This window comes from Ailuropoda melanoleuca, chromosome 4 (assembly GCF_002007445.2).
Source record: "Ailuropoda melanoleuca isolate Jingjing chromosome 4, ASM200744v2, whole genome shotgun sequence".
In the NCBI taxonomy this organism is placed as follows: Eukaryota; Metazoa; Chordata; class Mammalia; order Carnivora; family Ursidae; genus Ailuropoda; species Ailuropoda melanoleuca.
Genome location: NC_048221.1, coordinates 131,139,795 through 131,154,415, shown reverse-complemented (window position 1 = coordinate 131,154,415; position 14,621 = coordinate 131,139,795). Strand labels below are relative to the sequence as shown.

At 42.5% G+C, this 14,621-nt stretch overlaps 1 protein-coding gene across 10 annotated transcripts in view; it reads left to right on the top strand.

Annotated features, from left to right (window-relative positions):
* Positions 1 to 11,215, top strand: part of KCNS3 (potassium voltage-gated channel modifier subfamily S member 3) — a 39,075-nt gene extending 27,860 nt beyond the window's left edge. For all 10 annotated transcript variants that reach the window (XM_011219421.3, XM_034659874.1, XM_019794962.2 and 7 more), the window contains one exon: positions 8,164 to 11,215. In XM_011219421.3, the coding sequence (XP_011217723.1) occupies positions 8,223 to 9,698 (1,476 nt within the window). In that variant the 5' untranslated portion in view covers positions 8,164 to 8,222 and the 3' untranslated portion in view covers positions 9,699 to 11,215. The remainder of the gene's footprint in view (positions 1 to 8,163) is intronic.
* The last annotated feature ends 3,406 nt before the right edge of the window (positions 11,216 to 14,621 follow it).

Here is a 14,621-nt window from a genome sequence, read left to right as displayed (position 1 = left end):
ATATATATATATATATTATATATATATATATATATATATATATTTTAAGCATTTGTCTAGTTAAAATCAGGATTCATACAAAGCCCACACATTGGATCCATTTGCCACATCGCTTATCTGGTCTGTGCTGTCTGTCCCGTACAGTTTCCCACAGTCTGGATTTTGCTGTGTCATTGCACATGTTCCTCTGAAATCTCTATCTGATTTCAAATGGCAGTTCTAGTCTCTCAGTAAAATTCAGGGCTGATTGGTGGTTGTCGTTGAAATACTGCAGAACTGTGTATATACTTCCATCAAGAGACAAGCTGTGTCTTGTTTCTTTCTTTGACTTCAGGCTCAGTATTGTTATTCTGATGTAGCTGTTATAAAGTGCCCCATCAGCTTTTGATCTGGGTTTTAGCAGCCTGGATCTGTTATTCCATGATGACTTGCAAAATAGTGAGGCTTTAATTCTATCATTCCTTCATTAGCTGGGATCCCTTTTAACATAACAGTTTTATTGAGATATACTTCTCTTATGATAAAATTTACCTTTCTAAAATGCATAATTCGGTGGTTCTTAGTATATTCTAAGGTTGTACAGCCATCTAATTCCAGAACATTCTTATGACCCCCGAAAGAAACACATTGGTCATGCCCTATTCTCTCTTCCTCCCAGCCCCTAGCAACCGCTAATCTACTTTCTGTCTCTATGGGTTTGCCTGTTGTGGATGTTTCATATAAACGGAATCATACAATATGTGGCCTTTTTTGGTCTGGCTTCTTTCATTAGAATAATGTTTTCAAAGTTCATTCATGTTGTAGTATCAGTACTTCATTCCTTCCTATGGCCAAATAAGATCCCATCAAATGGATAGACCATTTTCTTTATCCATTCCTCAATTAATGGACATGGATATTTGGGTTGTGTTCCCCCCTTTGGCTGTTATGAATAATGCCGCTATGAGCGTTAATGTGTGTATTTTGTTTGAACACATGTTTTCAGTTCTCTTGGAAATAGAAGTGGAATTTTTGGATCATATGCTAATTCTATGTTTAGCTTTTTCAGAACTGGGCTAAACTGTTTTCCTACATGGTTGTACCATTTTACATCACCCGTGGTAATGCATGAAGTTCCAATTTCTGCATATCCTAACACTTGCATTATAGTAAAATGCTTGTATTATTATTACTTTTTGATTTTAGCCATCCTAGTAGTGTGAAGTGTTATCTTGTGTCTTTGATGGGCATTTTCCTAATGACAAATGATGTTCCATCTCTTCATGGCCTTTTTAGCCATTTGTTTATCTTCAGAGAAATGTCTGTTGAAACCCTTTGCCCATTTTTAAATAGATTATTTGTCTTTTTATTGTTGAATTGTAAAAGTTCTTTATTCTGGATATTAGATCATTGTCAGATAAATGATTTGCAAATATTTTCTTTCAACATGGGGGTTGTCTTTTCATTTTCTTGTTACTTGTCCTTTGACTTGACAGTGTCCTTTGAAGCACAAAATTTTTAATTGTGATTAAGTCAGCTTATCTATTTTTCCTTTTATTGTATTATGATTTTGGTGTCATATCTAAGAAATCATTTTAATCCCAGGTCACAAAAACTTATGCCTGTGTTTTCTTATGCATGTTTTATAGTTTTGGCACCTATATTTAGGTCTCTGATTCACTGATAAATTAATTTTTGTGTATGATATGAGGTGGGCATTTTTTAGTCTTTTGCATGTGGCTGTCCAGTTATCTCAATATCATTTATTGAAAAGATTGTTCTTCCCCGATTGAATTGTCTTGACGTCCTTGTTGAAAATCAGTTGACCATAGATATGGACTTATTTCTGGATTCTTAATTCTGTTCCCTTGATCTACCTGTGTCTCCTACGCCAACTCTACCTTGTCTTGATTACTGTAGCTTTGTAGCAAAATTTGAAATCATGAAGTATGAGTCTTCTGACTCTGTTCTTTTTCAAGATTGTTTGACTATTCTGGGTCTCTTGCACTTCCATATGAATTTTAGAATCAGCTTGTCAATTTCTGAAAAGAAAAAGGCAGCTAATATTTGGATAGGAATTATGTTGATCACCATACAGTACATCCCTGGTTTTCGATGTAAAGTTCGATGATAGGAAAACAGGATAAATGTTTGATTTTCTTTTTTTTCCTCACATTCCAGAATAATGAACTGATACTCTAATACCCTCCAAAGGTAACCAATGTATTTCTTTCTTTCTTAAAAAGTATTATTATGAACTCAGGGATTTTAACATACTCGACATAGTTCAGTCTGTCGGGAAATTTTTTTTTTCTTTTTGACACACAAATTTACCGTCTTTGGCCAGCGGGAGTCTCCGTAAGTTGGCCCTGAGTCCTTTTGACTCTATCCCTGTCCTTGTTGATGGGTTCCTTACTTTCTAGTATAAGAGGATAGTCCAGGCTTATCTTGGGTATTTCTTTTTTTTTTAATTTAAATTTAATTAACCAACATATAGTGCATCATTAGTTTTAAATGTAGCATTCAGTAATTCATCAGTTGCATATGCTGAATGCTCATTACATCATGTGCCCTCCTTAATGCCTATCCACCCATGCACCTCCCCTCCAGCAATCCTCAGGTTGTTCCCTATAGTTAAGTCTCTCATGGTTTGTCTCCCTCTCTGATTTCTTGCCATCCAATTTTCCCTCCTTTCCCCTATGATCCTTTGCACTATTTCTTATATTCCACATATGAGCAAAACCATATGAAATTATTCATTTCTCTGAATGACTTATTTTGCTCAGCATAATACCCTCCAGTTCCATCCACATTGGTATAAATGGAAAGATTCCATCCATTTTGATGGCTGAGTAATATTCCATTGCACATATATACCACATCTTTATCCATTCAACTGTCGATGGACATCTGGGCTCTTTCCATAGTTTGGCTCTTGTGGACATTGCTGCTATAAACATTGGGGTGCAGATGCCCCTTTGGATCACTACATTTGTATCTTTGGGGTAAATACCTAGTAGTGCAGTTGCTAGGTTGTAGGGTAGCTCTATTTTTAACTCTTTGAGGAACCTCCATACTGTTTTCCAGCATGGCTGTACCAGCTTGCATTTATCTTGGGTATTTCTTACCCCAGACTGGGGATTGGCTATTTCTCTAGGGAGCCCTTGTTCTTTTAGTGAGAAATTATATTTTGATGCCTCAATCTGCACAAACTTGAGATGTTAATTGGTCTTGACTTGGTGTCTTCAGTTGGGTTCCTGGGGAAATAGACTGAGACAGAGATTTGTGTGCAGGAAGTTTGTTGGGGGTGCCCTTGGGACCAATTCCAGTGGGAAATGAAAGAAGTAGGATGGGACAAAGAGAAGAGTTGAACTGTGATGAGGTTGGAACAGAAATCTTAGCTGATCCTATGGGAGCTCTGGACCCTACCTTGAGAAAAAGGTGCTGGGTCTTTATAGCCCCCTCATACATAAGTCATTGGATGTGAACTGGCCTGGGGAAGGAGTGTCCTGACCTTGGGCAAGACAGCTGTCTTTGAATGAGGGTGATTCCCAAAGAGGGACTTAACTGAGAGCTCTTAGCTATTAACACTTCCAGCAGGTGTGAGAATGAGTGGCTCAGTTCTAAATGGGAGATGTAAGTGACGCTTCACATCATCCACCAGAGTTGGTCATTTTGTTGTAGGCTTTTTCAGTGGAAATAAAATTTTCCTTTAGGGAAAGTTAAATTTTCAGTTCATAATGCTATTTCCAATTCAAATTTAAGATCATTGGGCTTTTCTTTAATTTCTTTGATTTTTATATTTGTATTTCTTTTATCTTGCATTCGAAATCTTGGGGGTTCTTTATGACATTAATATAATCATTTATTTGCTTTACCCTCTGTGTGTGTGCATAAAAGTTTGAGTAATACAATATGAATACTAAACATATTTTTAAGGTGTTTAGAGTTTATTTGTCCTAGGGTGTATACCACTATGGATGTACAGTCAAATTATTAAAATTAAATTAAATTAAAAAATCTGGAAATAATTTATCTCTTTGAGGTTAATGACCAGTTTGATACACAGTAAGGTTAAATTTTTAGAGATTGTCCTTTTCTTTTTTATTAAATTTTGTTTCATAATTATGTAAAATATTTACACAGTTCCCAAGTCTAGCTTCCAACACTGTCGCCTATACCCTGTTCCCTCTCTCCCCATATAGGGAAGCACTTTGTTCATTTTCAGTTTGTCCTTTTGCTGTTCTTTTTTTGTATGTAAGTGTGTGTGTGTGTGTCCATATGTATATGTCTATGCATGTATACACACATAATTTCCCTCTCCTTAAGTAGCATATCCTAGAAATCACTCCGTTGCATATAGAGAGATAGACCATAGCTTATCTGGCCAATCTTTTACTGATGGCTGTTTGGGTTGTTTCCAATTATGCAAGTGTTTTCAACTTTTGTCTCTCTTTGGGAGAGATTTCTAGAAGAGAGAATGCTGGGGAAAGGGTAAATGCCTGTACAGTTTTGCTACATCTTGTCAGATTCCCCTCCAAAAGTGTTCTCTTTCATTTTGCATTCCCCCACCCTGCTTCCCCACAAACTCATTAATAGAGTATGCAGTCTAATTTTTGGATTACAGACCACATGAACATGCATAAAGAAAATGCTTTAATATATTTAAAGCTTATTTATGTATTTATAAATACACATATAAATGTGTATATGTTTACATATATAAATAAATGCATATGTTTACATATATAAATGAACTATAAATGTGTAGTTGATATAAATCGTAAATATACATAGATATGTATAAGTGTACCTTTGATCTCGTAAATGTTTTCTGGCTAAGAATAAATGAATGGCTGTTAAGTAGACACTGGTCTAAAATAGGAATCTTGGAAATAATGACGTTCAGTATCTGTCTTTATGTCACTTTGGATGTGCGAGGTAGTGTGCTGTAGAAAGCTCCGGAATCGGTAGAGCTTGCACCTCTGCGCTAAGCCTTAATGGCTGCGTGATGTCCACTCATCTCCTCTGATCCTGCCTCTTCACTGGCAAAATCCCAGGGTGGTAGTGAGGGACAAATGACAGAAGGAAGTGTGTAATTGGCAAGGGACTGTCTGCATTCCAGGGAACCTAGCTACCGGAGGTAGAAGGTAGAGGTGGGAGCTCCTTCTTCCCTGCCCCCTGTTGGCTGCTGTGGGATGGACTCAGGCAAGGAAACCAAACCTCCTTCTCTGGCCACCATGCCTGGGAAAATCTCAGCTTGCACTGTGAGCTCAAGCATTTGATCTGATCCAGAGACGCTTTCCTTTTTCCTTCTGCTGAAGTCCCCACAACAAGGAGCCCCTTATTTTACCATGTGTATTGCTTTTATGATGAGACTTTGTGGCATGAATGGGCCACATAATGGGCTCTCTTTCACTGGCACAGAGTGATTAAAAAGCAAGGAGGACAGAGTGGGAAGACCGACATTAAGGGTGATAACAGTGTTCTTTAGAAAAGTGACTTGCAGAATGATCTGGGAATGGGTTACACACCCACTGATTATGAGACCGGCTTCTGCAGGTGTGTCTTGAAGGCAGACACTGGTGTTCTATCACCGGGGCTTTCCAGAATAGCCAAGGAAATGAAAAATAAGCCACCAGAAGAAAATGTCCATTAAAGTCTTAATGCCAGCTTAGCTAAAACTAGCTCCTTGGAACGTTTTACTGTTAATACTTGCCATGAGCACAAGCCTGCTTTCAGAGATCTGAAGTTCCGTAAATATTTGGACCAAGCCATGAGGTCTGATTTAGGTCCGTCAAAGAAGATACTAGCTAAAAATAGAAAGCAGAGGCAGAAAAAAAACACACAAGTATTTTGAAGAGGTCAGCAAATCTGTTAACTGGTATGTCAAGCTATGCTGTGGTCTCTGGTTTCATGGGAACACACTCATGGGAACACATTCAGTTAGTGTCTAGAGAGCAAGTGCCCATGCTTGCTTTATGACCGTGGGCCTCCTCCTGGGGTGGATGGCAGGGGGCTGAACTTTGAGGCTGTGTCTTCTGGTGCCTTACTCAGAGGAGGAATCTCTTGTCTCACTGACAGCCTTGGCTTTTCATAAGCATAAGGGACAAAAAATCCCTTCCTGACCTTTTTGCCCCCTCTAATGGTGTCCCCGTATCAGCCACTTACGCAGAGTAGAAAACACATCCTCTTTTCACTTTTCTGCCTCCCTCTCCTTTTCTTCCAGTCAGTCAGCAAGCACTGCTGATTCAACATTATAAACTTTTCTTGATTTCTGTCCCTTCCTCTTTACACACAACCGCCGCTGTACAAGTGGGGGGGCCTCTCCCTGCCTCTCACCTGTTCTGTTGCAGCCCGGTCTCCTTGACCCTGGCCTTTTCCCCATCAAACTCCCACCCTGCCATCAGCAGGGACTTTCTTTTTTTTTTTTTTTTTAAAGATTTTATTCATTTATTCGACAGAGATAGAGACAGCCAGTGAGAGAGGGAACACAAGCAGGGGGAGTGAGAGAGGAAGAAGCAGGCTCATAGCAGAGGAGCCTGATGTGGGGCTCGATCCCGCAACGGCCGGGATCACGCCCTGAGCCGAAGGCAGACGCTCAACCGCTGTGCCACCCAGGCGCCCCAGCAGGGACTTTCTAAGTCATGGTCACAAAGATAACTGTGTCCAATAACTGATTAAGACCATGTAGTGGTCTTGCCTACAGGTAGAGACTAGACTCTGTAGACTGCTATACAAGATTCTTCCCAGTCTGGCTTCTGCCCACCCTCTGGTGTCCACTGTTGGGAATGCCCTTTCCCCTTGTTTGGTCAACTCTGCTTGCACCTTTAACATTTGAGCCAGATATAACCAATGACAAGGGTCATTGCTCTTTTCAAAAATGCCACAGATGCTTGACTCATTTCTGTTATAGCACTTCCCACATTGGATCATTGGATTATAATAAGGGAGAAAGTGGGGGAGAGGGTGTACATAGTGAAAGTATCATGGGTTTGGGGCTAATCCAACCCAGGTTTAAATCCTGGCTCTACCATTTACCTATCCTGTGATCTTTAACCCAACATTTCCAAGTGTCTGTTTTTCTGTACACTGCTGTGAAGTGTTAGAAGTGAGGGATTAAATGACAACATGTTTACAAAGCATCGAACAGTATCCTGTGGGAATTTAATATTTGACAATCTCCTACCTTTCTTTAATCTGCACCATTTGCTCTGAGGGAGCACCATTGTATTGGGTGATGGTCAAAATCTATTACTTTCTCTCTGAGAAAGAGAACCGGTGCATCGTAGTCAGTGTCACAACTAGAAACAGTGTGTGCTGGACCAGTATAGACTCGGCATCTGTGGAGCCACTGGGAGTGTGTGGGGGACAGTCCATGAGGAGAAGGAGCAGGTGGAAGAGAAGTACGTATGTGTCAGGAAACCGATATTGCAATTAACTTATAGAGGTTTTCCCAAGTCACTTTCTTCCCTGTGGATGTACCTGAAACAGCATCCCATTAAGTGTAACTATATCTTTAAGATGTTGGGTACTTAAGAACAGGGAGATAATTATATCCTCTTGATTGTCCACATCCAAACATAGGGATAGACTTTCTCTTAAAAGAGTGAAACATGGGAGCACAAGGGAAAAGCTACATCTTTTGTAAGAGCTGAGCCGAGCCCCTGGTCATGTGTGGGTTGGGGGTGAGGGTCAGAGCAGAGGGGAGGGCCGTCTGTGCGGGTGCATGACTGAGTCCTGGCACAGGGAGAGGTGAGCTACAAGACGGGCGGCAACCAGCCTATCATGTCTGAGCTGAGCATTCCCAAATGCGGGAGCCTCGTGGTTGAGACTGGAGAGCCTGGTATCGTGTAAGTGATCTGTGCATTGTTTCTTTGGAGGGGGTGGTGGGAGGTAACTTTTGTATGCTTAGAAAATAAAGAAGTAGGAATTAAGGTTCATGAAAAGGCGATGGCAGTCTTCTTTTTCCTAAAAGAAAAATGAATCTATCAACCCCAGCTCTTGCAAAACAACCTGTTTTGTGTTGCTTTTCTTCCAGTTCAAATGCATAACGCTGTATTCCTTTTAATTCCGTTTCCTGCTTTGCTTTTCATGTAGCCCATCATCCTGGAAAGGGCAGCTTAAAATAAGCTTGGCAAGGCACGACGGGACAGTGCTAATGCCGTCTTGTGCTCCTTCCAGGTGCAGCGTGAACTTCCTCATCTCCCTTCCCATCCAGCTCCCTGCCTCCCGTGTCCACCATGGTGTTTGGTGAGTTTTTCCATCGCCCTGGACCAGACGAGGAACTTGTCAACTTGAACGTGGGGGGCTTTAAGCAGTCCGTCGACCAAAGCACCCTCCTGCGGTTTCCTCACACCAGACTCGGAAAGCTGCTCACCTGCCACTCGGAAGAGGCCATTCTGGAGCTGTGCGATGACTACAGCGTGGCCGATAAGGAGTACTATTTCGATCGGAACCCCTCCTTGTTCAGATATGTTTTGAATTTTTATTACACGGGCAAGCTGCACGTCATGGAGGAGCTGTGCGTGTTCTCGTTCTGCCAGGAGATCGAGTACTGGGGCATCAACGAGCTCTTCATCGATTCCTGCTGCAGCAATCGCTACCAGGAGCGCAAGGAGGAAAACCACGAGAAGGACTGGGACCAGAAGAGCAACGACGTAAGTACCGACTCCTCCTTTGAAGAGTCTTCTCTGTTTGAGAAGGAGCTGGAGAAGTTTGACAAGCTGCGATTCGGTCAGCTCCGGAAGAAGATCTGGATTCGAATGGAAAACCCAGCCTACTGCCTGTCTGCCAAGCTCATCGCCATCTCCTCCTTGAGCGTGGTGCTGGCCTCCATCGTGGCCATGTGTGTCCATAGCATGTCGGAGTTCCAGAACGAGGACAGGGAGGTGGAGGACCCTGTGCTGGAAGGTGTGGAGATCGCGTGCATCGCCTGGTTCACTGGTGAGCTCGCCATCCGGCTGGTGGCTGCTCCCTGTCAAAAGAAATTCTGGAAGAACCCTCTGAACATAATTGACTTTGTCTCCATTATCCCCTTCTATGCCACCTTGGCTGTGGACACCAAGGAGGAAGAGAGCGAGGACATTGAGAACATGGGCAAGGTGGTCCAAATCCTCAGGCTTATGAGGATTTTCCGAATTCTCAAGCTTGCCCGGCACTCAGTAGGACTTCGGTCTCTAGGTGCCACACTGAGACACAGCTACCATGAAGTTGGGCTGCTGCTTCTCTTTCTGTCTGTGGGCATTTCCATCTTTTCTGTGCTCATCTACTCTGTGGAGAAAGATGAGCACACGTCCAGCCTCACCAGCATCCCCATCTGCTGGTGGTGGGCCACCATCAGCATGACTACTGTGGGCTACGGAGACACCCACCCAGTCACCTTGGCCGGGAAGCTCATTGCCAGCACTTGCATCATCTGTGGCATCTTGGTGGTGGCCCTTCCTATCACCATTATCTTCAACAAGTTTTCCAAGTACTACCAGAAGCAGAAGGACATTGACGTGGACCAGTGCAGTGAGGACCCACCGGAGAAGTGTCAGGAGCTCCCTTACTTTAACATTAGGGATATTTATGCACAGCGGATGCACGCCTTCCTTACCAGTCTCTCTTCTGTGGGAATTGTGGTGAGCGAGCCTGATTCCACAGATGCTTCCAGCATCGAAGACAACGAGGATGTTTATAACACCGCATCCTTGGAGAACTGCACAGCAAAATGAGCAGGGACATTTGTGCCTGTATCTTGTGTCCCTTCCTGATGTTAGGTTAACACAGCTTTATAAACCTCAATGGGTTCGTTAAAATCATTTAATTCTCAGGGTGTACCTTTCAGCCATAGTTGGACATTCATTGCTCCAAAATGATAGAATCTTCTTTATTTTTCTCAGTGAAGTGAATTAAATGCCTTGTTCTGAAATTTATTTTTTACAAGGGAGAGTTGTGATATGATTTTGGAAAAAAAGGTAAATGGTATCAGGTGGGATTTATTGCTCCGGCTTATGTATCATTCTGTGTTTGTCATCTACTCACATTGAGCTAACTGTAAATTACTGACAAGTAGAATCCAAGGCCCAGCTGACTGAAGACTACATGCATGTAAGATCCACAAAATGAGACAATGCATGTGAATCCATGTTTGTGTTCTAGACATGGAAATTAGGAGCCTAATAAACTTGCCTAATTCAGTATGGAGAATGTCTTGGCTGTATGTTTTTATGTCAAGTTAAGTGCATGTCAGTATGTTCAAAATCGGTTTGGAAGGGAAATGCTCTTTTTGGAGTATCAAGAGCCCTTGCTGGTTCGTTTCTGAATTTTGGGTAAACATCAACAATGGGCTTGTTCTTTTGTTCAGGAGACTGGTGGTAGTTGGCAGCGAGAAAGATCATGTCCAGCGTAAACTGATGAAACGTGTGCACGTTTAGGACATACTTGAGTTAGCATATATGCACGAAGCGTGGGCCCTTACAGATATCCTTCTAGTCTGTATTTTGTATTTTATAATTTCTCTTGTTGAGGTAAAACCTCATCACCTGAAAATGATGCAGAGCAAAGCCCCACATTCACAGGCAGAGACACACTCCGTGAGTGGAAGAAAGGAGAAATGTTGTACAAACACACAGTCGTGATTCATTATGGCCAGAGGAGTGAAACTTTAACCACTGGAAAAAGTGATGCCAGCAACTATAAGATGAGCCGCCATTTAAAAATCGCCTTCGAGACAGTAATGTCTGCCTCTTCTCTAAAAGCCCCTCCCACTGAAGGAAGACATACATACTCGTTTCCAGAGCAGTGACGGAGCAATTCCAGCCCAGGTGGAGAGAATTTAGCTAAAACCTTAATTTTGGAGATGTATGGTGACTCTAACTCCTGCTGTCAGCCTGAGTTCTTTCCCCGAGATCCTTCTGAATGGAAAAGCGCATGGATTTATTATACAACTTCCTATGTTTGCAGATGCATTTCATTGAAAAAAGGACGTCGTCTGGAGGTTATCTGATGAAGAGAACTCTGACTCATCCCTCAACATTTCCGTGCCTTCTGAGACGGATATAACCGAACAGGGTTTATAGTCACTTTTAAATCTGGTGGTTTATTCATACATGTGTGTCAGCCCCGCCCATCTAAAAAAGCTTTCTTTTCCCCAAAATGCCTTTTTGATGTTGGCATAAGTATAGTTTTGAAGCATAGCGAAGGAATTTGGGATCCAGTTTTATTAAAGATTTCCCAATTAGTAGTGAAATAGCTGAAGGCTGCTTCTATAGTAATAGTAATAGTAACGGTAATAGTAATAGTAATAGTAATAGTAACAGTACTAGCAATGACATTGGTAATGATAATAGTAATAAGAGCAACAGTAATGATAATAATCAGCTGCTATGTAAGTGCATGACCTATATAATCTCACTGATTGCTTACAACATTACAATGAGCGAGGGTTTTATTCCTGTCTGCGCTTTAAGACAAGGAAACTGAGGTTCTCAAGAAAAGTGCCAGTGCATGCAGTGAATAATGGACTTGGACTGAGAACCCCGGGATCCAGATTCCAGAGCCTGTGCTTTGAACAGGGCATCCCCGCTGCCTCCTGCTGCACTGTGCTGGGGAGTAGATTTAAGGACTCAGAGTTCATCTGGAGAGGCAAAGAGCAACAAACTCTGTTGGACTTTGATTTTTCTAGTATGTGAGTTGAAAGGGGAAAACGCTGACTATGTATGTCCCTGTCCTTCCCTGACCCACAAAGCAGGCACATTTGTTTACAGAGCCGAGTTTTCTAGAATGCCCTTGAAGCTGGAGCAGATTGTTAGGGCGCTTCCTTGAGCCCGAGTGGCAGGTGCAGTGGGCAGCCTGTGGTTGTACAGGAGTTCAGGAATGTCTCTCAGCTGGTGGGTACTGAAGGAGAGCTAGAGTCCTGTATCCTTTCACCTGAGCTTTTATGGTTGGAGCAGAATAACAATTGCGTTTCTGTTGTTCATCCCGCGTGGTAGGATGGCGGGTTTCTTGTTGCCTGAGGGTTGAGTCAGCGGCTAACGGCCCGAGGCACAGGGGAGCTGGCCGAGGAGCAGGGATTGAGGGGCCGAGGAGGAAGCCCGCCATCCCGACCTACCTCTGGCCCTGCCTGTTGCTGTGTGATCCGTCCTTGACGTTGAGCTTGATTTGAGCGGGATCAGGCCACTTTGGGAGAGTTTTGTCTTTTAATTCTTTCAAATTCCTTGTCTCTACCCGGCGACCTCTTCTTCCACATCCTCAGATTTGTGTTAGCGTCTTCAGCAGCAGTTCCATGGTGGTTTGGAAGGCCAGTGACTCACCCAAGGACCTGTCTCACCAGGCTTGATTTCCTCCCTCCCAGTCCTCCTCCACTGGAGATTGTCTCAGCTTGCTCATGTTCTACTTGCCGTTTGGCCCATGCTTACTGGAGTGTGTGCTCAGGGAAGGCACTGGGAATGAAAGACTGACACGTGGTCTTTGCTCTCAGGGAGCCTTTAGGCTAACAGGAGATTAGTCAGCTGACGTGTGTGTGTGTGTGTGTGTGTGTGAGAGAGAGAGAGAGAGAGAGAGGGAGGGCTTCCTGGAGGGTGTCACCTGAGCTGTTTGGGAACTTGAGTCTGGGATCCTGGTGAGTTTGGTTCAGTTTTAGGGAGAAAGCCTTCACTGCCATTGGATGGGTCCAAGCCGCAGACACTGCTAATCTCTGCCTTTGGGGCTTCTCTTTCCCCCCTCCACCAACCACCACCCTTCTTTAGTTAAAGGATCTTCCATCTTTAGACATGATTATCCCATTTTTTTCCCTTGTGGATATTTAACTCTGCCCATATTAGTCACAGTTGCTTTTTATATGCCTGAGCTCATCCCCATGTGTTGATTTTATATTTAACTTAGAATTTGGGGGGCAATTAGTATTGTCCCCAACTAGAGGTCATGTGGGCCACTGTCTTGGGGTTTCTGTGCTCTGAGACCCCTGTACTATTTTATGGAGTTGGTTAATATTATTGGAAAAGCTTTTTCTGATATTCAGAAAGGGATGATTTGCGCCATATGAAATTGTCATTATTCCATCATTTTTTTTTTTTTGGTCTAGAATCACAGCCACTTCAGTATGATTCAGTGTAATATTAAGGGTTTGCCTTATGTTAACAAAAAGGTAAACTTGTGACAGGTCCTATCTGTATGTCTACTTTAAGAGAGAAGTGGGCATCAGGGAGCCTGGGGATTGGGTATCAGCCCCAGAGCTAACTGGCTGTGCAATCAGGACGCCAGGCAGCCTTTCTCTGAGCTTCCTTTCTTAGTTTAGATTTAAGTGTAATAATCACCAGAATCCTTTCTGTCCTGGACATTTATGTAATCCACTTTCTTTCTGCAAATTGGTTAGTTCCCCTCTAACTTGGTTTACATTATAAATTTGCATAGCAAAAACCAGATTTTAACCTGCCAATGAATTTTTCTTATTCTCTGTCAGTACAGTGCTAACCAATGAGATTTTATTGCTGTGGAGGACACCAGAAATTAGCTTGCCTTAAAATCTAGGTTATTAAAAGCATTTGCAGACTCATTTCTTTTCCCTTTGTCTGGTGATGAGGAGCAAAGGCCTTAAAATTGCTGGAGAGTGATGGGGGTAAACGTTTTCTTGAACATCAATAGATCCATAAAATTGATGTGCTTGAAAATCATTCGGTGGCTTAACCTTTGGTCATTTTTGACATCTGCTAGTTTATCCGTCTTAGGAAGAATGCCAAAGCATTTAGGAACACAGGACAGAGGAGGGGTGAGCTGAGAAAGAGAAGGCACACAGGATGGCTAAACACTGCTTAAAAATGCGATAGCTCAGAGGGACCTGGGAGGTCACGAGGAAGGGGAGTGACTTACCCAAGGCCATGCAGCTAGAGGCATCCATAGAGACCAAATCCAGACTGGAGCACACCACAGTGCGTTCTGCCCTCCCTCCCTGCCTTCTTCCCTACCTGCATTTGATTATGAAATATTTCAAAGATATATAAAAGTTGCAAGTATAGCATCATGTGACTACACGTGCCTACCACCCGGCTTCAACATTATCAACACAGTAGAAACTCGTTTCCTCTCTTCCTCAACTCACTTCCTCTCCTCTCCAGTTTCTTTTGAGGCAAATGTCAGTCATATCATCTAATCCATAAGTTTTGCAATAAGTATATTAAAAAAAAGAATCTTTTTCTAAATACAAAGGCAATGCCAATAAACTAAAAATTAATGATTTCTTTTAAGTTTCTTTTTTTTAAAGTAAGCCCTAGACCCAACATGGGGCTCGAACTCACAACCCCGAGATCAAGGGTCACATGCTCTACTGACTGAGCCAGCCAGGTGCCCCCAAACTAATAATTTCTTAATAGTATCAAATACCTGGTCTTTGAAGGTATTGCATAACTGCTACTCTTCAGTTCCTTGGCATTTCTGAACACCTGGTTCAGGTAAAAGAATTCTACAAATTATGTGTTAAATCATCACAGGGAAGTGGGAACTCAAGAATAAGTGAAATGATTTCTGCTGAGACCCTTGAATTATCTGAGGCAGATTACTATTTCCTCGGTTTTTTTTTTAAAAGATTTTATTTATTTATTCGACAGAGATAGAGACAGCCAGCGAGAGAGGGAACACAAGCAGGGGGAGTGGGAGAGGAA